The sequence below is a fragment of the Salvia hispanica genome, chromosome 2, assembly GCF_029641045.1.
Source record: "Salvia hispanica isolate PSC_SH4W2 chromosome 2, Shi_PSC_v1, whole genome shotgun sequence".
Lineage (NCBI taxonomy): Eukaryota > Viridiplantae > Streptophyta > Magnoliopsida > Lamiales > Lamiaceae > Salvia > Salvia hispanica.
The window spans coordinates 2,876,549-2,904,008 of record NC_142693.1 but is presented as its reverse complement, the minus strand read 5'-3'; the positions used below and the strand labels follow the sequence as shown (position 1 = coordinate 2,904,008).

At 36.7% G+C, this 27,460-nt stretch overlaps 4 protein-coding genes across 9 annotated transcripts; 1 reads left to right on the top strand and 3 right to left on the bottom strand.

Moving 5' to 3' along the window:
• The first annotated feature begins 5,886 nt into the window (after window positions 1–5,886).
• Window positions 5,887–10,647, top strand: LOC125213170 (putative disease resistance protein RGA3). Of its 6 annotated transcripts, XM_048113562.2 has the most exons (4): window positions 5,887–5,992; window positions 6,420–7,641; window positions 7,738–9,894; window positions 10,030–10,647. In XM_048113562.2, the coding sequence occupies exons 2-3, from the start codon at window positions 6,438–6,440 to the stop codon at window positions 9,876–9,878; spliced, it is 3,345 nt and encodes a 1,114-aa protein (XP_047969519.2). In that variant the 5' UTR covers window positions 5,887–5,992; window positions 6,420–6,437; the 3' UTR covers window positions 9,879–9,894; window positions 10,030–10,647. The 6 variants fall into 6 exon arrangements, with proteins under 6 accessions (XP_047969519.2, XP_088921683.1, XP_088921679.1 ...); XM_089065557.1 differs by having other exon boundaries at window positions 6,420–9,894; window positions 10,034–10,647; XM_089065553.1 differs by having other exon boundaries at window positions 6,420–9,894.
• A 1,938-nt stretch (window positions 10,648–12,585) lies between these two features.
• LOC148931389 (eukaryotic translation initiation factor 3 subunit F-like) lies at window positions 12,586–15,466 on the bottom strand. The gene is made up of 6 exons (XM_089063678.1): window positions 15,168–15,466; window positions 14,875–14,954; window positions 14,110–14,336; window positions 13,354–13,475; window positions 13,157–13,270; window positions 12,586–12,893 (listed from the first exon to the last, which is right to left on the bottom strand). Exons 1-6 carry the CDS (start codon window positions 15,387–15,389, stop codon window positions 12,804–12,806), a joined length of 855 nt encoding a protein of 284 aa, XP_088919804.1. The 5' UTR covers window positions 15,390–15,466; the 3' UTR covers window positions 12,586–12,803.
• Window positions 15,467–16,746: 1,280 nt separating this feature from the next.
• On the bottom strand, window positions 16,747–18,852 carry LOC148931388 (aquaporin PIP1-2-like). The gene is made up of 4 exons (XM_089065558.1): window positions 18,445–18,852; window positions 17,633–17,928; window positions 17,254–17,394; window positions 16,747–17,072 (listed from the first exon to the last, which is right to left on the bottom strand). Exons 1-4 carry the CDS (start codon window positions 18,773–18,775, stop codon window positions 16,983–16,985), a joined length of 858 nt encoding a protein of 285 aa, XP_088921684.1. The 5' UTR covers window positions 18,776–18,852; the 3' UTR covers window positions 16,747–16,982.
• Window positions 18,853–20,386: 1,534 nt separating this feature from the next.
• On the bottom strand, window positions 20,387–21,680 carry LOC148931387 (aquaporin PIP1-2). The gene is made up of 3 exons (XM_089064415.1): window positions 20,984–21,680; window positions 20,719–20,859; window positions 20,387–20,636 (listed from the first exon to the last, which is right to left on the bottom strand). Exons 1-3 carry the CDS (start codon window positions 21,608–21,610, stop codon window positions 20,544–20,546), a joined length of 861 nt encoding a protein of 286 aa, XP_088920541.1. The 5' UTR covers window positions 21,611–21,680; the 3' UTR covers window positions 20,387–20,543.
• Window positions 21,681–27,460: the final 5,780 nt, after the last annotated feature.

Sequence of the window (27,460 nt, the reverse complement as noted above, 5' to 3'; positions counted from 1 at the left end):
CCTCACACCGTAGACACCAACACTCAACACCTCCACTACTGGATTCGTAACTCTCGAACACAAACTCACACAGAAACCCTCACTCCAAGAAAACCCTAGTTCTCAGAGAACACCAAGCAACCGAAGTAGTTACTTCCTCCAACAGCTTCACAAGATTTACCACACAAGAAACAGTGACATATCACAGGGAAACAACCGGAGACTCATCGGAGAAGAAGAGAGCGGATTGCAGAGAATCAGCGAGTAGAGAGAGAGAGATAAGACTGAATTGGTTGAAAGAGAAACAGCTTACACACACATATACCGCTCGCCCTACATCCAACGGCCACAACACACGATCCAGATAGAGGAGACACGTGGCAGCATCTAGTGCAGCGAGGTAAGTGGTTTGGGCTCAGCCCAATAATATCATACGGGCCAAATAAATAATCAGCCCAATATGAAGTCCATCACATAATATTCAACATACTCCACCTTGGACTTTATTCTTGGGAAACCAATCTGAGGTGTTGGCTAAGGCTAAAATTCATCACAGCCTACAAGGCAACCCCCACTAGGGAGGCCACCAGGTTTGCCAATAGACACCAAAGGGCTGACACCCATTAGTCTAAAGGGCTTCATGCCTTCAGCTACCTACCACCCTTACCACAGTGGGTAAGCTAGCTGAGGTCTTTCCTCGGGACATGCAATCTAACCTAGATCAAAATGCAAATACTTGATGCAGAAAAGTAGTTTTTCAAGTGGTAAGCTTTTTGTCCCCATGTCAGCAGGGTTTTTATCAGTATGAATCTTTTGAAGAAAAACTTCCCCTTTTTCTACAACATCCCTAATGTAATGAAACCTTACATCAATGTGTTTAGTTCTATCATGGAAAACAGGGTTTTTACATAACTAAATTACAGACTGAGAATCAGAGAACACAGTAGGAGAACATTTCACAAAATTGAGTTCAGAAAGAACTCCCTTCAACCACACAGCTTCCTTCATTGCCTCTGTTATGGCAATGTATTCTGACTCAGTAGTGGAGAGTGCCACTATATGTTGCAGTTGTGACTTCCAGCTAATGCATGACCTGCCAACAGTGAATACATAGGAAGTTGTGGACTTCCTTTTGTCCCTATCATTAGCATAATTAGAATCAACAAAACCAGTAAGAATCACCCCATCATCACATCTAGAATAGCACAGCCCATACTTTGCAGTAAGTTTCAAATATCTCAGAAGCCATTTCAAAGCTTCCCAATGAACAGGACCAGGATTGGCCATGTATCTACTCAAGCAAGACACTGCATATGCTATGTCAGGTCTGGTACTGACCATTAAGTACATGACTGAACCTATAGCATTAGCATAGGGAACTTTCTTCATAGCATCAATATCAAACTTAGTTTCAGGGCACTGACTTTTACTCAACATAAAATGAGCAGCTAAAGGCACTGAAGCAGGTTTAGCATCCAACATGTTAAATTTTTTCAGAATTTTGTACACATAAGGTTCCTGATGCAGCACAAGGGTATAATCTTTCCTACTTCTGAAAATATTAATCCCTAAGATTTTCTGAGCATCACCCAAGTCTTTCATGTCAAAATTCTCACTCAAAGCAGACTGAACAGCCTTTATAGTTTTCAAACAAGGTCCCATTATAAGCATGTCATCAACATACAACAATAAGAACACAGGCACAGAGGAATTCAGACCCTTAACATACAAGCATGCATCAAAAGTACTTCTCATAAAGCCCAACTTATGCATACAACTATTAAACTTAATATTCCACTGCCTGGGGGATTGTTTCAAACCATACAAGGCCTTTTTTAACAGACACACATGATTAGGAAACTTAGGATCTATAAAACCTTCAGGCTGTTTCATGTAAATTGGTTTATCCAAGTCACCATGCAAGAAAGCAGTTTTAACATCCATTTGTTTTAGCTCCCAATCAAAGTGAGCACACAAAGCAAGCATCAATCTCACAGTGGTAAATTTAACAACAGGAGCAAAAATTTCAGTGTAATCTACCCCCTCTTGTTGAGTAAAGCCTTTTGCTACCAATCTGGCCTTGTACCTCAGGCCCTCCACCTCATTTTTCAGTTTATATAACCACCTGCAATCAACCACAGATGCACCCAGAGGCAGAGGTACAAGAATCCAGGTAAGATTTAATCTAAGAGAGTGCATTTCCTCTAACATAGCCTCATGCCATTTACTCCAGAATTTAGACTTCACAGCCTGCTTGTAGGACTGTGGCTCATCTCCATCAGATTCATAAACATTGAAAGCAAGATTAATAAGAGCAGCCAGACCAACAAAGCCATCAAACCTAGGAGGTTTCTGAACATTCAACCTTCTAGGTCTGTCCCTAGCTAACACATAATCACTCAAAAGAGGAGGATCAATAGCATTTCGTATACCACTAGGGCTGTTAGGCACATTCTGGGTAGGCTCATGGGGATTTCTAATAGGACTAGCATGCACATTATTATTATCACATTGGGGCACATTGTTAACATCATTACCAGGTAACTCCCCCTCATTAGGTGTATCATCAGGAAAATAGGTTGGGTGAGTATAGAAGAAAGGCTGCTCCACCTCACTTGGAGCATCCACTGAATGCTCCACATCAGTGGGCTGTTCTGGGGACTCCACCTCAATAAGAGGGTCACTGTCCACAGTTTCTGAAGCCGGGTTAGGAGTTACTTTTAGGCAGGGGAATTCATTTTCATTAAAAACCACATCCCTGCTAATAGTAACTTTAAACCCAGGCACATCTCTCAACCAAACTCTATATCCTTTAACACCCTCAGGATATCCAAGAAAAACACCCTTTCTAGATCTAGGATCAAGTTTATCAGTTTTAGTATGCACAAAAGCAGAACAACCAAACACCCTTAGATGAGAAATATTCAAGGATTTTCCAGTAAACACATGTTCAGGGCACTTCCCTAACAAAGGAACAGAGGGAGACCTATTCACTAGATAACAAGCAGTCAACAAAGCTTCACCCCAAAATTTTTTAGATAAACCAGATTTTGAAAGCATACATCTCACTTTATCAAGTAAAGTCCTATTCATCCTTTCAGCCACCCCATTTTGCTGTGGTGTGTAAGGAACAGTCTTATGCCTTTTAATTCCAAAACCAGCACACCAATCATCAATCTGATTATTACAAAATTCAAGACCATTGTCAGTTCTAATAGCCTTAATTTTCTTTCCAGTCTGAGTTTCTATCAAAATTTTCCAGGTTTTGAGTTTTTCAAACACATCATTCTTATGTCTCATGAGAAAACACCAAACCTTCCTAGAAAAATCATCAATTACAGATAGAAAATACACAGAGCCAGAATGAGTAGACACGGAAGCAGGGCCCCATACATCCATATGCAAATACTCAAGAATACATTTACTGACATTTGAAGGCACAGGAGTTGGGAAAGTCACCCTATGCTGTTTATACCTAGCACACAAGTGTCACAAAAAGGTAAATTACCATGTACATCAGATTCAGATAGGATATCATGCTTTTTCAGAATATTCAGACCTTTTTCACTCATGTGACCTAGTCTATTATGCCACAACATAGTTTTATCACTTTTGACAATATTGGCACAAACACTTTCACATGATAGAGGCACTGCAGAGCAGACATATAAACCACATTTTTTCTTGGCCTTAAACAGACACATTGAACCCTTACAGATTTTCATGCATCCTTCCCCCCATTTTCCCCCCATGCCAGCATTTTCAAGGGCTGTGCATGACATCAAATTGTAGCACAGATCAGGAACATATCTTACACCTTTCAAGTTGAGCATATAACCATTTTCAAACTTCAAACAGACAGTGCCAATACCAAGAATTTCACACTTCTTGTCATCAGCCATTGACACAAAGACATTAGAAACAGGTTTTAAGTCAGAAAACAACTCTTTGAAAGGACTAACATGATAAGTACATCCTGAATCACACAGCCAATCATTTGAAGTAAAGGGGCAGTCAGGTGAAGCATTAGCATATATCAAATCATGCACCATAAACACAGATTCATTATCAGCATCATACTTGGCCACATTAACAAGAGTTTCAGACTGAGTGTCATTAATAGGAGATTTCTTCTTTTTAGGCTTAGTACAATCTTTTCTATAATGCCCAACTTCTCCACAATTAAAACACTTCCTGAAAGTCTTAGGGTCTCTACTATTAGACCTAGATCTGTACTTTTTCTTAGAATTTGAGTTACCCCCTGATCCATTATTAGTGTCTTTTCCCCCTCTAGATTGAGATCTACCTCTAACATTTAGAGCCTTAATGAAAGCATTCTTATCAGCTGCCCTTTCCCTTAATTCAAGTTCTTTAGATTTTAAGGAGCTAATAATAAAGTCCAGAGGGGCAGAGTCCCTGCCATACTTAATGGCAGCTTTCACATCACTGTAGGAATCAGGTATAGCATTCATGAGAGCAATACTAGTGTATTCATCAATGGTTTTATCACCAGATCTTTTAATATCCTGCACAAGCTTCTGAAACCTATCCACATTGTCATCAATATCTTTAGCAAGGTCAAGCTTAAACTTAAACAACTTTTCTAGCAGATACATTCTAGATGACATAGAAGTTTCAGTATACAGAGTATCAAGGTGTTTCCACATTTCAGAAGCAGATTCAATATGATCAATTTTCCTAATCACAGAATCAGACAGATTAAGCACAATAGTAGCTCTTGCCAACTCATTCATTTCATCCTTCTTCTCCTGAGCAGTATCTTCAGGTAAGGATCCATCAACAATTTTAAAGACTTTTTGTTGAATAAGAACACATTTCAGTTTCTGTTTCCATATAACAAAATCATTTTTGCCATTAAACGGTACCAAACCAATAGGCTGAGTCATTTTTGAAACAACTTTAACAAACACACAAGAAGCAATACAAAAGCAGAGAAACTTGCAAAGATTAAAGCACAATGACATATACGGACAAGAAAACCACACTTTCTTGCAGATTTCACAGAACACCAAAAAACTGACTTCCAAACCCTGACTGTCACGAGCACACTGGCTAAGGCTATCCCAGCTCGCAATCACTCACTATCGGAGGGCGCAGGGGGTCACTTAGGCAGCAAAGAGCTTGGTGGTCAGGTGAATAGAAATCAGAAGAGGACCAAACAGAGCAGACAAACAGCAGAAGCAAGAAAACACAGAAAACACAAGCAAGAAAGACCTAAGCCTTGCCAAAGGCTGTCTACCAGCAACAATAACCCAAACCTATATTCGGCACTATGCAGAAACAGAAAGAAAACAAACAGAGGTTAAGCCAATATACCAGCGCGAATCCCCACTCGAGGGAGGATTCCACTTGCCCACCTCCTTAATGCGACTCGGCGTGCCGGACTAGTCCCCCCGTGGCTCTGATACCACTGTAGGGACTCGGTGGCGCACACCCGAACTCCACATTAATATGATATTGTCCGCTTTGGGCAAAGCCCTCACGGTTTTGCTCTTGGGAATCTCCCCAAAAGGCCTCTTACTAATGGAGTAGGGGTAGCCCATTTATACACTTGCAAGTCTTGTTCATTCTCCGATGTGGGATATGGTTTGCTCCCTTTCAATTACCAAGAAATTAACAAAGATTTACTTATTTCTTGTAAACGTTAAACTATTGAAGATTTTGTTAGAGACTAGTGTCCAATTGTTGGACTTTAAAATTATTACGAAAATTAAATATAATGTAATTGCAAGAAATAAATTTGCCACATCAAAAATCAACCAGTATTTATACATGTGAACGTTGATTGTTTTATTTGATTCAAGAAAAACAGACATAATATCAAAAAGTAGTCAAAAAAGGAGACTTTGTAGTGTAGTCCTTGCATAACCACCACAAGTTTACAGATAGTTTGCACCTTCGAAGATAAAATTTGCAACTTGCAAGCATTTTCTTTCTCTAGACTTGCAAGCATTTTCTCTCTCTACTTCTCTCTCACCATCTCTTGCAACAAGTAAGTTTGTTTTTCATTTACTGTTGAGTGAATTTTTATATCGAAACAACTTGTAAATCTTCATTTAATTGCTGCTATTTTAGGTAACGTGGATTGTCCTAGCTATCTTATGTGTTGTGTATTTTATTCATAGTTTCATAATATTGATATCCTAATTTATTTATAGAGTAGTTAATTGTTACTTTGTTTTTTTTAAGAGTCATGAAAAATTCAGAGAAGGAGCTTGTTGATTTTGTGGATAGAAAACTACTACTTACATAAACATTGACCAATACTTTTTATATGTTCTCTCAAGAGATAGATTGATGAAGTGTTGGAATTACTTGTTAGTGCTACAAGCTCAATAGTATGTTGAGTGAGTATTGAATAATCATTCACAATCTTACAATTACAATCATATTTAAAAGCATTTTCTCTCTGACTTCAGATCTCTCTGTGTGAAGCCATGGATGGAGGTGCTGCTGCCATCGAAGTTCTTCTCCAAAACCTGATCAATGTTTTGAAGGAAGAGTATTTTCTACGCCAAGGTCTCGATGGAGATTCCCAGCAGCTCCAGACAAATTTGGGCATGATTCAAGCCTACTTGAATGATGCAGAGAAAAAATTCATCACCCAAGATGCTGTCAAATTCTGGTTGAGGAAGCTTGAAACTCTGGCTTTCGATGCTGATAATGTCTTGGACGAACTCAGCTATCATTTTCTCCACAAAAAAGTGAAGAAGATGATGAAACTTAAGCATAGGGCTGCATCATATTTCTCTTCATTTCATCGCTGTTCAGGTCGGCATAATATGGCTCTTGCAATCAAAAAAATCAATACTGAGTTCGAGTGTATGAACAAAATGGCAAAAGATCTTGGCCTTCAAAGCATACTTCTTAATGCACCTGTTGCTGCTGCTGAAACATCCATTGAGACTGATTCGATCAGTCGTGATCCAATCTTTATTGGAAGAGATGATGATGTGCCTGTACTAGTTGGCATGGTCACCCATATCCCACAAGATCAGAGCTTCTCAATTGCTGCTCTTGTCGGAATGGGGGGTATGGGGAAGACTACGTTGGCCAAGAAAGTCTTCAACCATGAAAGCGTAAAGGCTCGATTCGGTTCACTTATTTGGGTTCATGTATCTCAAACTTTTGATGCAATCAGTCTTTTCAACAAAATCAATTCAACATTGACTTCAAATACTGGTGATAGAGTTGAGATTAAGCAAGTTATACTGGAAAAGCTTCAAGAAGCTCTCAAGGCTAAAACTTATCTTCTTGTTCTTGATGATGTGTGGAATGAAGATGTTCTGAAATGGAAAGACTTTATGAATTCTATGGAGGGAGTAACATCTACCAATGGAAATTGCATTATCATCACTACCAGGAAGGAAAATGTTGCTTCAATTGCTGAGCCATTTCTTGTTCATCATTTAAAAGGCTTGTCTAGTAATGATTGTTGGTCCATTATCAAAGCAAATGCTTGTGATGGAAATGGAAATGGAGAAATTTCATCAAGATTTGAGAATATTGGAAGAGAGATTGCAACAAGATGTGATGGTTTGCCTTTAGCTGCCAATGTAGTTGGTGGTGTGCTTCGCCGCTGCAAGTCCGAACAAGAGTGGTGTGCGATCAAAGACAACGGGCTCTCAGATGATGAAGGAGGTGAAAATATCTCCAAAATATTGAAATTGAGTTTTGATTATTTGTCCTCACCGTCACTCAAGAAGTGTTTTGCATACTGTTCGATTTTCCCCAAAGGTTGGGAAATCGAGAAGGATGAGCTGATTGAACTATGGATGGGAGAAGGGTTTCTTCAACCAAGCCAACGACATGATATGGAGTTCATGGGAAACAGGTTTTTTAACATGCTTCTGCAGAACTCTTTGTTGCAAGTTACAAGAAATAATTTTGGTAGAAGGGAATATTTTGTGATGCATGATCTCGTGCATGATCTTGCATCTTCTGTTTTATCTAATAATGCAGATGCAAATACCCCAGCTCGATACATGTTTCTCAAAGAAGAATCAAGGCATATTCCGGAACAAGAGGCCAAGCATTTGCGAACATTACTCTTGGAAACTCCTGGCACCATATTCTCTAACTTCAAATGTCTGCGCAATCTAATTCTCGCTGGCGAAGGTTTTACAAAGTTGCCTGATTCAGTTAGGGACTTGATACATTTGAGAAATCTTAATATATCGAGTACAGAAATAAAAAACTTGCCGGAGTGGATTGGTGAACTCCATCACTTGCAAACACTAAGAGCAGATTTATGGAGATTAGAGAAACTGCCAAGTACATTGAAGTACTTGATTAACTTAAGGCATCTTTATCTAGGGTGGGAAACAAAGTTACCTGCAGAGATTGGGAAATTAGCTAGTCTCCAAACACTTGAACACTTTAAAGTGGGTGAAGAGAAGGGCTACCAAATTGAAGAGCTTGGAAGTTTGAAGAATCTCAAAGGATCACTATGGATTCAGAATCTCGAAAGGGTGCGTGACAAGGAAGAGGCTATGAAAGCATATCTGTTGCAGAAGTCAAACTTATCTAATTTGCGGTTAGAATGGAATGAGGATAGTGGCACCGACGGAAATTATGAGAGTGTGTTGGAGGGCCTTCAACCTCATGCAAATCTGAAGGTGTTGGGGATTCAAGGATACAAAGGCAAAACATTTCCCACATGGTGTAAGAAGATGGCAGTGCGGGATGGGTCTCGAGGCTCTTGGGTACAACTTGATAACTTGATTCGGATAACACTTGAGAATTGCTCAGAGTGTGAGGAAATCCCAATGCTGGATCACTCATTGCCTAATCTCAAATATCTTTCTTTGATTCATTTGAATAAGGTGAGGTCCATAAATATCCCCTGCAAAAATTTAAAATCTCTCGTTATGTTCGGATTACAGAGCTTACAATATCTGCCAGAATCGTTATTCTGTAACAATCCAAGTCTCTCAAATTTAGAGATTGTGAAGTGCCCTGTGTTGAGTGAATTACCAGATGGGCTGGACACCCTCAATTCTCTAGAAGAATTGACTATCAGGGACTGTCCAAATCTGAAGTTGATCAAGAATCCAAGTGGTGGACCAAAAAACAATCAAGGAATCCTCCACGAGCTGAGAATTATAAAGTGCGAAAAGCTGATGGCATTGCCATGTCAAATTCTGGAGTCGTCTGCACCCACAATCAAGACACTCGTATTGGAAGAATTAAGGAGCCTAAAGAATCTACCGATGCTAATTGACTGCCTCGCTAAATCATCTCCTCGTCTCGAAGAATTGACAATCAGAGGTGTGCCTAATTTCATGGCTAGTGGTTTTATTGGGAGTTGGAGTTTAGGCAGGTTGAAGGTGTTATGTATAGATGTGAGTGTGGAGTGGTCAATGGAGAGTAGTGTTGGCATTAGAGAGACTGTGGAAGGCATGCTGCAAGGATGTGCCAACTCACTTGAAATCTTATATTTGAAGTGGGTGGAAAACTGGGAGTGGATGCCCCAATCAATTCAACACCTCACTGCTCTTTCTAACTTGATGTTAGAGAATATAGGGGTACAAGAATTGACCCAATCTATTCAACACCTCACTGCTCTTTCATCATTGGGGTTAATGAATATAGGGGTACAAGAATTGCCCCAATCAATTCAAAACCTCACTTCCCTTTCTTTGTTGAAGTTAGAGAATATAGGGATACAAGAATTACCAGAATGGTTAAGAAACCTCTCATCTATGCAGTGTTTAATTCTAGTTGGTTGTAAGAAGTTGAGATGTCTGCCCTCTGTGGATGCATTGAAGCGCCTCTCTCTGTTAGAAATTGAAGATTGTCCAGAACTATGTATTGATTCAGAGTGGCGAAATAATCCAAATCTCTACATCAGGGTTGATGGCGTGCATCTATCTTAATTGAATGTCGTAACAAGTAAGTATCATTTTTGTTGTTGTCTTGATGGAAAATAGTTTATTGAAGCAATCGGAGGGCTCTCTCTCTCATCTCTCATTTTCATACATGTATACATGTTTTTGAACTTACAAATGTGTTATTTTTCCTTCCTAGGTAGACTGCAAAAATGGAGTCAGGATGAAGTCGGAACCGAAAAGCAAAGTCGAGAGACATTCCACGAGAATTGCAGGATTCACAACATTCCACGTGGACTGCGGGATTCATCACAAATTCCAAACGCATTCGTTGGACGTCGTGCTCTGTCCAGAACATCTTCCACGAGCCGGTGTAGCAGATTCATGAAATTCAGATTTAAATGAGGAAAAGAGACAGTTTTTGGCATTCCAAACTCCACAAAATAAGAAAATGACCAAGAATGAAAAAGGAGAAGAGGGAGAAGAAGATCAAGCATCCAAACTCCAACATCTCGGAGACAAACTAACACTAACAATTGGAGAACATCATGAATTCTAAGGTTTGGTTTTTACTTAGCATGTGTGGCTAGTACTTATCTGTTGCTCATAGTATTAGTAGGATTAAATGATAAAATGATATATTTAATCCATTGCTTTGGTTTATTATGCTTATGAGATGGTATATTTTATTTTCCTATCACTTTTACTTGGAAATTGGATGAAAGCATAGATGAGAAATTTGCACATTTTATTATTTTCATAGAGAAATGTATATATATATGGACTTAGGTGTGGAAGATTCTTTGAAGTTAACTTACATCTCAGTTGTCGATTTTGATAAATTAGTCTAGTTTTTATTGTGCTTCACAAGAATGTGAGTGTAGTGGAAAATTGGGAGTGACTGCCCCCAATCAATTCAAAATCTCAATGTTCTTTGGTAATTAACTACTCCAAGTAGTGCCCTTGTTTATTAGTCCTCTTCAATTTCCTTAGAAACATCAATTGTGGGAAAATCCCAGTTTTTTAACATCAAAGTTTTAAACTCTTGGGAAAATTCAGAATTCGACCATATTTTGCGGTATTAGTGACCAATAGTCCTGAATAAAAATATATAGGATAATTGATATTATTAAAATTTACTCTTATTTCTATTGGATCAGAGAATACCTCCATTTGAATAAGATTGTTCACGCCCAAAGAACAATTTAATTTAGACAGCCATTCCCAACTAACTTCTTTTCTATGTGATTGTAAATGTTAGTACTACACTTTTAAAGATTTTGTTTGAGACTGGTGTCAAATTATTGGACTTTGAATTTTTTACGAAATCAGAAATTTTATGATTGTAAGAAATAAATTTGGATATATCAAAAAGTGTAGTATGTGAGATTGTATTATTTGACTAAAAAAGAAATAAATTTGTATATTGATAAAAGTATAGTATGTGAACGTTGATTTTATTATTTGACATAATTGATTGTACCAAGAAGTAGTACCATAAAAATAGAGACTTTGGGGATGACACGGATTTTAATACAACATTGGTAAAATAAAAGTGAGGTAGAAAGAAAAAGTTATTTGAGTATTGTAAGAGCAACTCCAAGGGAGAAGGTAAATGGAGAGGTAAAGAGAAATAACTACCATTTTTACCTCTTCTTCATAAAATTTCATGCTCCAAGGGAAAGGGTATTTGAGGAGGTATTATACCTTCTTTTATTTTGAGGAGGTATCTTTACCTCTTCTTGATAGAAAAGGTATAAAGTTAGTTATTTTATTTACTCTTTGAATTTACCTTCTTTCCTTGGAGTCCATTACTTTTTTAGAAGGTATAATAACCTTTTTGATGAGGTAAATGAGAAATATGCCTTCTCAATATACCTTTCCCCCTTGGAGATGCTCTAAGTGAAGAGGAGAGCTTATTTCCAGGTTCTTTCTTTCTCTTCACTACACTTTATTCATACAGATTCGATTATCATAATACTCAAATTCAATCAACTTCTCATTTCTTTTCAATACATTTTCAAGGGCATATAAGAGCATCTCCGGTGGCGGACTTCCCACAAAAACTTTCTATCACGTCATCACTAGGACTTTCCATTCCACGGCCACATCACTAGGACTTCCCCTGCACTAGGACTTCCCGCAATAAAATTAAATTCACAATTATTCAATTTACGGAATTAAAATTTCGAGCCGTATTTATAGAGTTTTAAAAAAAATTGAATTTTAACTCGAACATCCGACCATGACGTCCGACTGACGCCACAATGGCGGACGTCCGGTCGGACGTCGCGCGGATATCCGACGTCCTCACGGAACGTCTGTGTCCGACCTTTTCCTTCACAATGGCAGACGTCCGGTCGGACTTCCGCGACGTCCGACCGGGAGGTCCGCTGGTGGAGATGCTCTAAAACAGACATGATACACAACTAATTCAAAACATTTCCTGAGCTTATTTCCACTCAACCATATTTTGAAACATTAATGAAAAATCACATCACATTTCCCAACCAAAATCCTACACACACTCAAAAGAGGATATAGCACTAAGTGATAAAATTAGAAATCACCAACTCGTACATTTGAATTATATACTAGGTGGAAACAAACACAGTTATCATAGGGCAATAACCAAGTATAAAGCGGTACTAATGTTTACACTCTGTAGCTTTAATTTGTAAAAACATCAATTAATTGAAATGGAAAACAAAAAGTGCACAGAAAAGCTCAATGCCATAACAACTGGCTAATACACTAGTCACTAAAGTATATCAATATAGATTGCTGTTCCATAAATAATTTTTACCAGGGACAAACAAAGGTGAAGCAAATAGCTAGTTTGTTCTGGCCAAAAAAAGAGATTCTCAACAAAGCAAATCATACATGAAAAGAAAGGTCGTACATCTCGGAAAGAAAAAAACTACATGACAGAGACACTATCATGGTGTACCGAGAAACTAGAATGGTGATCCATCAAAGGATCTGGGCAGCAGTATTGAGCTTTTCGGCTAAGCTAAGTTGTGTTCTCGTAATGCTAGACAAATAAAGCAACAGAAGTTGGTCCTGCAAGAAGAAAAAGGCACGGTTGAAGATTAACTCGGCAAGAAAAGAACACCTCAAACACTTACTAAGACTGCAAAGACATTAAACCTAGCGGAAACTGCAGATTTACTAAACAACTTGAAGCATAATAAATGGTTTATTTAATGATACGGAATATCGATAGTTCATGACCTTCAGCAGTATATAATCGATGTCTTGAATATGCTTATGATAATTGTTGGTTTAGATCAAACAACCACCATTCAGCGGGAAGGATTTCATACCTGCAGACTGTCGTTCACTAGCTTGTCAAAAGCATTTGGAGATAGTTTGGGAAGAGCTGCTATGGTATCAGATAAAAATCTTCCAATTTTATTGTCAGGGGCAGTGCGTCCTTCCTGAAATAATTAAAAATTTGGTGTCAAAATCACAAGCAAGGATGCAAACAAGATATTCAAAAGCACAGAAACAGCTTTCTCACCACGACATCATCCACATATTTGTACACATCATCGATTAGAGCAAGCAACCGTTCCATGGTGGCTTCCATTCCCTCAAGATCATTTGGAAGCTTGTCAACAATTGTTGGCTTAAGGACATCAACTGCCCAAGTAAATCCAAATAAGAAATTAAAAAAGTAAAATATGTGAAAAACTGATTTTCTCTGAAGTGATAATTTAATAGCAACACTGTTGACAAGTAAAAAAACAAGGATCCTTCTAACATAGGCACTAACAAACTAACTACATGCCATTAAAAAGATGTAAAAATGAATAGGACTCCATTTAACAGGTTCTAGTTAATGAAAGTTCATTGGAAAAAAGTCTGAAGGTACAGAAACAGACCAGTCCTGAAGAGTGGCTTAAACCTCAAACCAGATAGAAAGGACATGAAAGAAAAATGGCAATTAGATAAATATACAGAAACATATAACATCACGCTGAAAATACAAACTTGACAATGCAAAATATGGAAATTTACTGTTGAGCCTTCCCTTCCCCCATGGTGCCCAAGATTAAAACCATAATGTCAACTGTTTCCCAATACAATGTTATTTGCTAGTTAGAAGGTTTAAATGCATTGATAAAACCATTTGTCCCTACATAGCCACTGATATCATGTAAAGCACACACCCAGTGAAATATTTGAATGATGGACTAAAAGTTCAGTTAGTAAACGATAAAAGACCCTTAAACAGCACATCTAATTAAACCCATAGATTAAGGTTGATTCTTACACCCAATCTGCTCTGCCTCAACCATGCGTAGATCGAGTGGAATTTCTTGAAATTGTGCAGCAAGTTGTTGGTCTCCAAGAGACAGGCCCACAGAGACAAAAGCCTTGATTGAAGCATTTCCAGTTCTAAATTCAGTATCAACAGTCAAATGGATAGGGTTGTTAACTTCTCTAGAGTAGAACTCGTGGATCAATGCACTGCCACCAATTACTCCACCAGTTGAAAACCTATCCAGACAAGAATGTAACAAATTTTCATAATCAATTTTCATCAAGCAATCCATGCAATCTCATTAATCATGCTGTTCCTCAGTTGACGTAAACACGGAAATGAATATTAACCAAAATAAAATCAACACCCATCAGTACTAAATTAGTATATTATAACACAAGGCAAACAGAATTCTATTATCATGAAAATTGAAAATGAAATCTTAATTTTCTCCTACCGTTGGTCAAAATTCATAAAAATATAAACCAAGAGTTGAATACTTCAGGAGACATATTTCTATCTATCTTGCTCTTCCACATTGTTTAGGTAATTATTTCTTACAAAACTACGACTATTAAGTGAAGATGCCTACCAAAGATACAACCTTTAAGTCTGACAAGATGACATTAATTAACAAAATACATACTAAGTCCTACTAAGCATATAAAGAAATCAAGAAGACATCACTCAAACAACTATGGCTCTAATGTCAGATCAGAACAGGTTATAGGAGTAAACAAGCTAGTGAAACTCGAATTATAACCAAGAAATTACCATCCAACAATGGCTTCCTTTGGATTCACCTTCTGGTGGGACGTCAACATATTCTGATGATAATCAATATCAAGCGCAACCTAAAATCACACAGACATAAACTCATAAACACATACAAACATAATAAACAAAGGAAAATAAGCTCCGATTTGACAATCGCGGCAGAAGGCTCCGTAAAAAACACTCTCAATTAGAAAAAAGTTACACAAAAACAAACGCAATTGAAGATAGAGCACAATTAGAATAATCTTCGATTAATCTCAAAAAGGTAAAAAGCAGAAATGTTGAATCACCTGATCGGATGACTCATTGTGAGGAACGGCGTAGGAGTTGCGAATGTCGACGGTGCCGTCGGGCAAAACGGAGCCGAGGAGCGTGCCGATGACGCGCTCGGCTTGGTCAGGCCGCCTCACGTAACAGTCGCAGATGTTGAATATGACAAGCGGATGAACCTTCGCCGAGACGCTCGCCGGTGATGGCACATACTGCAGCACCGTTTGTCCACTAGATCCCATCGTTGCGACGGTGCTGTGCAGCTGGATGATTGCGGGGAGAGAGAAGAGGGATTCTAGGGTTTTAGGGTTGAGCTAAAATTGAGAGAGAGGAGGCGAAATTGGGGATGGATTAAACGGGCCCTAAGTGGGCCGATAAATGGGCCTCAATTAAGCCTGTTTCGTTTTCAGAGGCCCAAATGCACCATAAATTCGGATGTAATAAATAGTTTTTATTTTATAATTAATCATCATTTATATTATGTTTTCTTTTGGAACTAAAATATTTGTTATTTTTCCCATCGGGTAGTGATAAAATGCAAACTTATATATTGTGCAAACTCAAAACTCTTCAATACAGCTTCAACACAATTTCAATACAATATCAACAGATTCAACACAGTGTAAAATTTCAAGATTTTAATGTCAACACAGTATCGACATAATATCAACACAACATCATTCATTGACTACCATTGAAATTCTGTTGACATTTTCCTGTTGATGCTTTTTTGTGATCTGTTGACATTTTTCAATGGTCCAGATCATAGTTTTGAGTTTGTACAATATTTAGAGTTTTCATTGGATCACGTCCCTTTTTCCCATCTACACATCGTTGTAAAACTTGTTTTATTCATTTTTGTTTTCTTATTTTCTACTCTTTTTTACATCTAAAAGTTGACAAATGTGATATACTATGAAATACGCAGCTCAGATTAGAAATCTTGATAATACTTTTAATTTGTCGTAGAAAAATAAAAAAATTTGTTTAAATCTCACCATGGGAGTGGACCTTTTTTCATTACTTTTCATTATAATACTACAATTTGAAGTATTGATTATAGATCGTGCATGAAGTTTGGTTGATGATATAAAATTTATCCAACTTTTACATAGGCCTTTTGCCAGAACATTTGTCAAACTCAAATCACTATCTTTTTGGCATATTTGTTTCTAAAACTTTAGATATTTGTTTCTTTATAGAGAAATAATAAATGTAAAATCACCCAACCTTTTATTTTCTATTGAAACGAGAACTGTTATTATTTTAATATATACTCGATATTGTAGCATGAGCATGACACATTAAATCAATTAATTGGTTATGAAACTCCAAACAATAGATGCTAGGACATAAATAAAAGAAAAACTACTACATATTATTAATAAATTGATCCTTTTTTGTGTCTCAAACTTTAAATTTTTCATTAAAAATGACATTAGTTTAAGTTTTTTCTCCACAAAACCATCAATTTTACAAGAAAAGTACTTAGTATTATATTTAGCTTAACATGATCTCACCATATGCTTACTTAATTAATACCCACTTAATAACCACAACATAAAAATAAAATAACAATACAGAAGAGACAAAACAAAATCACCAAATCTCGTGAAGGAATTTTCATTAAAATAATTAAAATTCCCTTTCCAAATCACATAGGTTGGCAACTTATTGCCTTGGCCTACACACATATGGCCTCTCATTACAAACCACATAATTTACAATACAATAAGCTGGCAACACAAACAGAAACCAAATTCAAAAATAACAAAAAACAAGGGAAGATAATTTGAGAGAAATACAATTAATTTCTACAAATTGGATGATTTCCATCACTTCTTGAAAGGAATGGCCCTAATCACCACTTGATGGTAGAGAGCTGCCAACGCCGCTCCGATGAAAGGTCCGACCCAGAATATCCACTGCACACACAACAATTTTTTGATCCGTTATATGTTATGCAGTATTATTTTTTGGACCGTTTCACTATAAATGGCTCATTTATAAAAAAAACTTATTTAAACGCAAAACACAAGATTTTTTATGACCTAAAGTAATGAACTACTTATAATGAACGATGCTAAAAAGGGATGAGGAGCATACGTGATCGTCCCAGGCGTGGCTCTTGTTGTAGATGATGGCGGCTCCGAGACTCCTGGCAGGGTTGATACCGGTTCCGGTGACGGGAATTGTCGCCAAGTGCACCAAGAACACGGCGAACCCAATAGGCAATGGTGCCAAAATCTAGATCCACAACAACAACAACATTGTCAATAAATTTGTTAGTTGACTATTCAAACTCATGATAAATTTGTTAGTTGACTATTCAAACTCATGAATTATACTATTGGACCATTTATCACTATAGTCAGGATAACTTGAAAAAGGAAAGGGAAACGTCTTATCAATTAAATCGAGTTTTATTATTTTTTAGTTATATTGAATTCATGAATTTTTTATTTCTAATTAATTATATACTTACGGGGACATGAGAGTCTCTGGCGCTGCGCTTGGCGTCAGTGGCAGAGAAGACGGTGTAAACAAGGACGAAAGTGCCGATGATCTCTGCACCGAGGCCGCTGCCCTTGGTGTAGCCGTGTGCGACCACGTTGGCACCGCCGCCCTTGGTCATGTAGAGGGTCTTGCCGAATCCCTTCACGACTCCAGCGCCGCAGATGGCTCCCAAGCACTGCATCACGATGTAGAAAACCGCCCGGTTCAGCGACAGCTTCCTCGCCAAGAACAGCCCGAATGTCACCGCCGGGTTAATGTGTCCACCTGCAAACAACAATCACTTGTGTTTCACTCTTTGTAAAATTATTGATCTGTTTTTTATTGGGTAGAGAATTATTGTGTTTTATTTATGGTTTATGATTTATTTGTGCTTAATTGGTTACTATGTGATGTCTGCACTAAGACAATGTTATTTCAAATGATAAAATAGATAGATGAAACATAAGATAAGACTGAGTTTTCAAGGATAAGATGGTAAAACAAAATTAAAAATTTAGCATAATTGATTATTTAATTATTCTTTCCGTCCACGGACGGCATCAGTTTTAAAGTAAAAATTGATAAACTATGAGAGATAAATAGATAAATTAAGAGAGATAAAAAAAAAGTACAGATAAAATGAGGGAATGAGTTTGATTAATAAATTGTAAGTGAACTTTAAAATTTTAGTAGTATGAGATTAATTTTGGTCGATAAATATAGAAAAATGACTATTTTTTATAGACCGAAAGATATCACTCAGAGTAAATGTCTCCCAACAAGTAATAAAAAGGGACAAACCTGAGATTCCAGCAGTGCAGTAGACGAGGGCGAAGATCATGCCACCAAAGGCCCAGGCAATGCCCTGGATGCCGACGGTTGAACATTTGGAGTCAGATTTGCTGACTCCCATCACCGTGAGGACGGTGATGTATAAGAAAAGGAAAGTGGCGATGAACTCGGCTATCCCGGCCCTATAGAAAGACCACGAGGCGAACTCAGCAGCATCGATGAGGGGGGCGGGCGGGGGCTCCTTGTAGTCCTTGTCCTGGCTCTGAGCCGCCGTGCCGATCGGCTGGCGCTCGGGGAACTTGTTGGCTCCCACCCTCACATCCTCCTCTTTGTTCTCCATTTTTTTTCTAAGCCCAAAGAGAAATATTAGCTAGCAAATTTGAGTGGAGATGGTTGTGTTGAGTTAGAGGTGAAGTGATAGGGTAATGTTGGGGGAATTTATATGGGAAAATTGTGGTGGAAGTGGGCCAATGATGAGGTATTTTTAGAGTATGATATAGCCGACCAATAATAATTTGTGGGGTTTAATTTTTGGTGGGGTTTTTTATTTTTTTGCGCAAGTGTAATTCGTTGGAATGGGGAAAACGACGTTGTATTTGGTCGGCGGCCACTCTGGCTAAGTGGGGTCAAAATTTGTGAAGAAGTGATTCATTTTCTACAAAGAAATTGGAACCATGCACCGCCCACCACCCTCTAGTATACAATGATTAATGAGTGGCTCAAAATAAATTTCTTGAAAATACAATTAATATGGGAAGATTATAATATAGTTCGACTTAGTGTTATATATATTCATAACCATTTATCAATTAATCTAATGAAGTGATTTACTAAGTTATAACTATAAATTAATAAATAAGGGGCGATCCATCTATAAAAGTGGAGACTTATAGTTCAGGTATATTATAAAAAAATTGAAGTTATAATTATATTAGAGACTTGTTCTTTATTGAGAGATTCTTAAGTGAAACATATACTAGTAATAAATATGTTGATGGTATTACATTCTGAATATAACAAACGACAATCTAATTTTCGTTTTCTCAATTGGAAGATGATCAACTTTACTTCAGATTCGTCAGTATGAAGCAAATACGTTATTCAACATGTGTTGCGTGTGGATAATTAGTTTGTGATGCCAACAATCAACACATTCCAATCTTCAAAAAGATAATTGTAGAAGAGCAAAGAAATATAACATTGAGAAAAGGAGGTGGCATGAATAAAAAAGAATGTTATAGAATAGAGCATAGTATAAAAATGATGAATTACTGAATTTGGGGGTAAGGTTGAAACGTGCAACTCAATGAGCCATGTGTTGCACACTAGAATATGACATGGGCTATAGTTTGATTTAGTGTAGCTAGTTTTGTTTTCGTTTACTTGGAGTCAGCTCGAAGTGTCTTCTTATTTTGATTGGAGTTATTTTTTGCGTGTTTGATTTGTAATTTCTTCTTGATGGTTATTATTTCTTCTTTGGTGTTAGATTTGCCTATTCTAGCTAGTTCGTAAATTCATAGCTTGAGCGACTATGTTTCTTACATCGAAAAATAACGTATAGGACGGCTTTACACGGCTATTGATGCTTGAAAATTGAAATCATTTCTTTTGTTGTCGAGTTGGATTCGTATAATTTTGTTAAATGGCACAACATAGAGATTATATAATTTTGTTAAAATTCTTTATTTTCCTTGGTAGAAAGGCAAAACATGAGTTGGTCATTCCAATTTATGGTGGTTACAAATTTCATTCACAGGCACAAGAATATGAGTAAAAAATTGTGGCCAAGCTTAGTTTGACGGTTGCAGATGGAATATTAAAAGTACTATATTGTCAAATATGTCATTTGACTAAATTATTGCTAATGGATGGATAAACCACACAAAAAAAAAAAACAGAAGAAAAGTGAACATGAAACAATAGACAATCCCACGATAGGCTCTCAATCAAATAATTCCAAACCCATTATAAGATTATTACTTGAAATGATACACTTTATAATACAAGTGGGCAAAGCAAACTTAAATCAAATACCAAAAACATTGGAGAATAAAAATAAGCCCCAAATTTTATGAGATTACACAAATTGAAAAATGCAATCAAAGTCTTCACTTGGACTTGAACGGAATTGCTCTGATCACCACTTGATGGTAGAGAGCCGCAAGCGCCGCCCCGATGAATGGTCCGACCCAGAACACCCACTGCATCGCACGAAAAATAAATCTAGTTAAATAGGAGTATTATTTTATCAAAACGAAATCTTAATGAGATTAGGACGCTTACGTGGTCGTCCCACGCGTGGCTCTTGTTGTAGATGATGGCCGCCCCGAGACTCCTGGCCGGGTTGATACCGGTCCCGGTAATCGGGATCGTGGCCAAGTGCACCAAGAACACCGCGAACCCAATTGGCAACGGAGCCAATATCTAGAAAAAAAATAATAACATTTTATTAGTTAATTAAAAAATGTCTTCTCAGCTGAGTCGCGCTTCAGAAACACTTTTTTTTTATAATAAAAAATAATCAATAATGATTTCCCATCTGTCTTACAGGGACATGGGAGTCTCTGGCGCTGCGCTTGGCGTCAGTGGCAGAGAAGACGGTGTAGACCAGCACGAAAGTGCCGACGATCTCCGCGCCGAGGCCGCTCCCCTTGGTGTATCCGGGCGCGACGACGTTCGCGCCGCCGCCCTTGGTCATGTAGAGGCTCTTCCCGAAGCCCTTCACGACCCCGGCGCCGCAGATGGCGCCGAGGCACTGCATCACCACGTAGAACACGGCCCGGTTGAGCGACAGCTTCCGGGCGAGGAAGAGGCCGAACGTCACGGCCGGGTTGATGTGGCCGCCGGAGATGCCGGCGGTGCAGTAGACGAGGGCGAAGATCATGCCGCCGAAGGCCCAGGCGATGCCCTGGATGCCCACGGTGGCGCACTTGGAGTCGGCCTTGCTGACGCCCATCACCGTGAGGACGGTGATGTAGAGGAAGAGGAAGGTGGCGATGAACTCGGCGATGCCGGCGCGGTAGAAGGACCACGAGGCGAACTCGGAGGCGTCGATGAGGGGGGCCGGAGGGGGCTCCTTGTAGTCCTTGTCCTGGCTCTGGGCCGCCGTGCCGATGGGCTGGTGCTCGTGGAATTTGTTGGCTCCGACGCGGACGTCCTCCTCTTTGTTCTCCATTGTTGGAATTTAGGGAGAGATTGAAGGTTTTTGTGGGATTTTGGTTGTGTTTGAGTGATGGGATAATGTGGGGGAAGATGGGGGATTATTTATAGGGATATGATGTGATAAGAGTTGGGTTGGGTTGGCATTTAAGAACCCCCGAGGTTCGTGTTATTTTTAGTACTCTCTCCATTTCATTAAACTTAGTTTGTTTCTTTTTTTATTCGATCATAGATGTACTGAATCTATATTGGCGGAATTCGACTAATCCTACTCGATCAGACTTGTGAACTAAGGTCGAAAGTTTCCCAACGAATGGCAGAGTTTGAATCTGTGACCTCAGAGTCACCACAACTTCACGCTGCCGAAGTGTGCTACAAATTTTTGACACTAGAACTTGGTTTGTTTTATTAGGCATGGTTATATTAAAATGAAGAAAGTTATTGATACTATTCTCTAGAAAGTGTAAGATTCTCATGTAAAAAAATATTGCACATATTTGATGAAATATAAATTTATCCCTAGAAAATGAAATGGGATGAGAGTACTTCATTAACAATTGTTATCGATATTAGAACTTGGCTTACTTTAATCGACACAATTATATAAAAAGAGTAAGATCAATGTTTAACGCAATTATCTAGAAAGAGTGAGATTTTGGTGTAAAAATTGCAGCTCACATATTAAATTGTAGTAGAATATAGTGTAAAGTCCTGCTATGGGCAAAGATAGTTAATTTTTCTTCAAAATTAATTGTTTTATTAGGTGATTGATTATAGTATATGACTTGTTATTTAAATGTTGGAGTATATGAAAATGAAATTAGGATTGGAATAACGATAAGAAAACGTAGAATTTGGTCATATGATTTGATGGTATGGGTCCATGGTGACCTGCATATGGATGAGTTCATTTTTCAATATGATAGAGCCGACTTCTGAATAATTGTGTGGTGTTTATTTTTATTTTGTTTTATTAAAATTATCTTATTGGATAGGAGAAAACGACGCTGTGTGTTTTGTCGGCGAGAAATTGGGGAAGTCTGGCTAATTGAGGTCCTCAAATTTATGCATGATATTATTGTTTGATGATAATTGATAATGACGCCCACCACACTCTAGCTAGGTTTAATTTGACAAATCAATAGTAACACTACTCTCTACTCTCTAGTAAATCAACTTGGAGTTAATTGTTATCTATGAGTGTTTTACATGTATTTCAACTCTTCTAATTTCAACTCTTTTCATGTATTTCAACTCTTTGTTACAATCGGAAGACAGAGACAACAGTGTAGTTGACATCGCTTTGGATATCGAACGAATAACTTTTCACATATATAGCTAAAAGGGCTGAAATTAACAGAGAACACGTTGGTTTAATATAAACAAAGCAAAGGTTCGAGTCTTGGGATAGTTGTGGATTACTGGAGTGGACCTCAATCCCGAAGAATTGAGGTGGTGTTGCCATCGTATAGTGTGATAGACGACAGCTCCAAACACTAAACTTATTGGGAGTTTTCTTATTTTTATGAGACGGTAGGGTCGACTCTTCAACTCCACCTGGATCAACCAGTATTTATAGGGTAGATTCTAGTTTTTTGGAGTAGTATGGAAGAGAAATTCGAGCAACCCCATTTCTCTTGTTTTCATCACAATTCATAGGTAGGAGCAAGATGATATTTTTCCATGTTTTTCATTTTAAAAAGCATATGATTTAAAAAAATTCTATTTTCCTATCAATTTTAGCCTTATAATTACAAATTTAAGCTCAAATTGGATGAAAAGATAAGAGGACTAATTGTTTTTATTCTTGTAAATAAAACTGTTAGGTCAATAAAATAACTTAAGAGTAAAAAAACAATTGTATTGTTTTTTGAAAATTTTATCTATCATTCAACATAACAAAATGGCAATTAAAAAGGCAAAAGATTCTGAAATCAAAAGGAACAGCGGATCAATCCTAGCTGTGCAATCAACTTCGATATGAAAATTTTAATACACATAAATAATTGTGTTACTTAATAAACACAAGAAAACAATATAGTTAGGCAACAATCTTAATATACAAACAAAATATCATGTTAGACTCCCATACATGTCATACTATTACTATTAGTCATTAATCGTACCCAATTAGTGGCGGATTAGAGACGGATACAAAAATTTATTTTGATAGGCTATATATTATAAATTTCAAGTTTCGAATCTAATAAAAAAAGGTTTTTTTATATTTTATTATGATGACAGGCACAACGATTTGCACAAAATATAGCCTCGGTAGGAGCTTAAGTTTCTCCATTCACAGTCGACGATATGTTCAGACTCTGTAGGCTCTTCAATCTTATTTTCATCATCGCGACAACACGTCCCGGGTCTCGAGTTCTTGTAAATATGTGATTATGTAATTATTTACCGCACCTAAACACAAAAATTTGCCTCCATTGTTGATAACTTGCAATATGTACTATTTATAAAATTTCTAGTCTTTGGTAAATAGAAGCACTTTAACACCTAGCTAGCAAAATATGTAAGACAAGTACTCCCTCCGTCCCCGATTAAGAGTCACATTTTTTCATTTCGGCTCGTCCCCGATTAAGAGTCACACTTCATTTTTATCATAAATGGACGTAGGTCTCACATTTCACTAACTCATTTCACTCACATTTTATTATAAAACCAATATAAAAAGTGGGTCCCACATTCCACGAACTTTTTCAACTAACTTTTCTTTACATTTCTTAAAATCCGTGTCCGGTCAAAGTGTGACTCTTAATCGGGGACGGAGGGAGTATAATCGGCAATAAATGAGTTAGGTAAAGAAAAATTGACATGTGATATAATGGTTTGGCGTTTTTAATTGGAAACATTGAATAAAGCACGACAAAACAGAGCGGGGCGGTCGCCGAATTCACTGTGGTTTACCACGTTTCATTTTGTCTTTTTTCATGTCCAAATCTTTTATTTAAAAATACACTTAGCTCTGTGGAAATCTTATAGTTCATCATATAAAATAACATATCTATAACTACCGATGCTTTTATCTATGTGCGGAAATTAAAATTTTGAAAATAAGTGCTCAGTTCAGTGTCAGATAAAGCAAATCCTAACGGACCGGTAGGGTTAGAAGAGTTGTGGTATGAAACTCAAATTTAGAAGAACAATGACGTGGAGAGGATTTGGGGCCTGAATCCGGGCCAAATGCTTCAACTATTCATCCCTAACCAAATATCAAAATTGCACACATAAAAACAATAAATAAAATTATTCATCCTGACCAAAAAGTATCACTTAGATCATTGATTTTGGGTGTGGAAATATGTCATTATTTCATTTTTCTAAATGTCAATAACTCACTGAGAAATAAATCGCTGAGTCCACCAGTAGAACTCTGGCCACGTAAAAAAAATTCAAAGTCAAATTGTGAATTTCGTATGATTTTATTGCCCACAAGGTCCATGCACATTTATTATTTTTAAATAAGAAGTGCAAATGACATTGCATAATAAATCGAAATTTATAAATTTGTCCAAATACATGTTTCCTTATCATTGAGTACTACAAGTTCTCCTACTCTGTCATTGGTGAGCTGCCACGTCAGCTCACATGCTTATATTGATTGAAAAGATTTGGTCTATTATGTATACTTACTAAAAATATATTTAATATTTTAATGTGTTTTTTAAAGAATATATTTAATGTTTTTTGTGGCACAGGGTCCCTCATCAACATGGAGCATATCAATGTGGTTTTATGAATTTATGAGACAACTCAATAGGTTTTAGTAAAATCATATAGGTTTGTTGTAAATCATACTAGTATATTTAATAAAATAAACCTAGGCAGCCCCAACCATGTTGTCTAGCTATGAAAGAATATTTTTATAAATCTTACTAATTAGTAAAAAGAATGATAATAAATTAATTATCTTATTTAATACTCCATTAAAATATTTTTACATTATTATGCTTTCTACTTATATACTTATTTAGAGATATGATTTGATTACAATGAAGGATATAATCGCATGATAAAAATTTATACTCCTACTTTTTAGCTGAATGAATTAAATATTTACTAAATCACTAGAAAATGGACTTGTTTATTTGAACCGAAATCAAGGTAAGTTATTATTATGGCTGAATTACACCACTCATCTTTTAAAAAACTCAAATAAGAAATGTATAATATAGTGGGAGGAGTCATAATTCAATCATGGAAGTAAAATTGGTCTTTATGCAAAAATCAATGATCACATATAATAACCTTCAAAATTAATTCATTTTCTATAACTATCTAGTTTAATTTGTTTATAACCATGCAATATATGTGTGCCCCAATAAAATGACCGTTATTAATTATTACTATAACGTTACATTGTTTAAAACAAAATACATTTTTTCTTTATGAAAATGACATCAATATTTAAATGACCGTTGGAATAATACGAAAATTCGTTGTTAAATATAGGAAAATCCAAATAAATGAGTTGTCATAGAACTATAGTTGTTAGAAACATAGTTGTAAACCGTTGTGGTTTAATGTAAAGGATAAGGTTCCAAATTGTGGTCTATATCATTTAATATTGTAATGGAACGTCATTTTTTGTTTCTCTGTTTGGTTGTTGTGTCAAATCCTCTCTCGTTCGTCATTCTCTTTTGGCTTTGAGCATTTTCTTTGAATCGGAAAAATCAAATTCACTTTCATAAGAGGTTTATAGTCCAAAGTTTGAGTCTTTTTTAAAATAACTTGAATATTTATTTATTCATTTAAAAATCTTGAATACTTAAGATATCGCACTGATTTAGCTTTCCGATATTAGATTATTGGTCTCGAGCTAAAAATCGCGCCTTTATGCGTGTTTTAAGGTTCTAAAAAATAAGCGAGAGTACACAAGTTTTTTATAAAAAAAAATATTCCTAAATCCAAGCCATAAACTATATTTGACCCAATATAAATTAACTGGCCAGCTTAATTAATAAGTTGAAAACATTATCATATTTTAGCATTGTGTATTATTATTATATTAGTAATGCTTTAGTAATGATATCATATGATTATATAAACAACTATACTCAATGCTTAGAATTAAATTATAATACTGAATGTGGTTTAGGAGTGCTAGAAAAAAAATATACTAGTATTTTCTTACTATTTTTATATGATCGAAAACGCTCATACAGCACATATTTATATTATTATTTACACACAAACATATAAAAATATTTATATTCAAAACATAATAATTGGTCGTCGTTGTCAATACTAAATAATGTTACTACTATATTCAAGTAGCAAGTGAAGGAATTATAAATGGCGGTTGTTAATGGTGACAGCATTAACCTAATATTTGCCATTGATTGGTCCAAAATTTGCAAGTTATTCCACTCTGGCAGCCTTTTTAATATAAGCAATGATTTAAGCACTTCGATTATAATTATTATTGTTTCATTAATCATATTGCATAATTGGTCGGTTTAGTTCAATTTAATTATATTAACGTGGTAGACTATGGGAATACCACATAATAACTGTACAATATTTTGTGGTGGAGAGAAATCCGAGCCAGCCAAACAATAACTTAGTTAATTGAGGTGATGTTTATATTTTAGTATGAACTGGAAATCGAATACTATACTACTAATTACTATATTACTAGTATGTAATTTTGTCTTCTAATTTCTAAGTTTCCTTTTCTCATTCTCTTATGCTAAATTTCATAATCTTAATAGAAATCAAACAAGTTTAAGTGCACTATCTCAATGTCATCTTGACTTCGTCTAATTGGTTGGATCAGGTGGGGTCGAGGTTGTCCGACTTCATCGTTGGTTCATGAGAGCAGGAAAACTTCATTAAATTCGACCTTTGGAGT

Bases quoted from the DNA above. Each gene is read 5' to 3' on its own strand.
- LOC148931389 (XM_089063678.1), bottom strand. From the start codon at position 15,389: ATGGGATCTAGTGGACAAACGGTGCTGCAGTATGTGCCATCACCGGCG. The intron at 13,476-14,109 runs GTAAGAATCAAC...TTACTTGGGCAG, and splicing joins TGAGGCAGAGCAGATTGGGT to TTGATGTCCTTAAGCCAACA. The intron at 12,894-13,156 runs GTATGAAATCCT...TTCTTCTTGCAG, and splicing joins TAGTGAACGACAGTCTGCAG to GACCAACTTCTGTTGCTTTA.
- LOC125213170 (XM_089065557.1), top strand. From the start codon at position 6,438: ATGGATGGAGGTGCTGCTGCCATCGAAGTTCTTCTCCAAAACCTGATC.
- LOC148931387 (XM_089064415.1), bottom strand. From the start codon at position 21,610: ATGGAGAACAAAGAGGAGGACGTCCGCGTCGGAGCCAACAAATTCCAC. The intron at 20,860-20,983 runs GTAAGACAGATG...TTTTTTTTCTAG, and splicing joins CCAGAGACTCCCATGTCCCT to ATATTGGCTCCGTTGCCAAT. The intron at 20,637-20,718 runs GTAAGCGTCCTA...CGTGCGATGCAG, and splicing joins GCCACGCGTGGGACGACCAC to TGGGTGTTCTGGGTCGGACC.
- LOC148931388 (XM_089065558.1), bottom strand. From the start codon at position 18,775: ATGGAGAACAAAGAGGAGGATGTGAGGGTGGGAGCCAACAAGTTCCCC. The intron at 17,395-17,632 runs GTAAGTATATAA...TTGTGGATCTAG, and splicing joins CCAGAGACTCTCATGTCCCC to ATTTTGGCACCATTGCCTAT. The intron at 17,073-17,253 runs GTATGCTCCTCA...TTGTGTGTGCAG, and splicing joins GCCACGCCTGGGACGATCAC to TGGATATTCTGGGTCGGACC.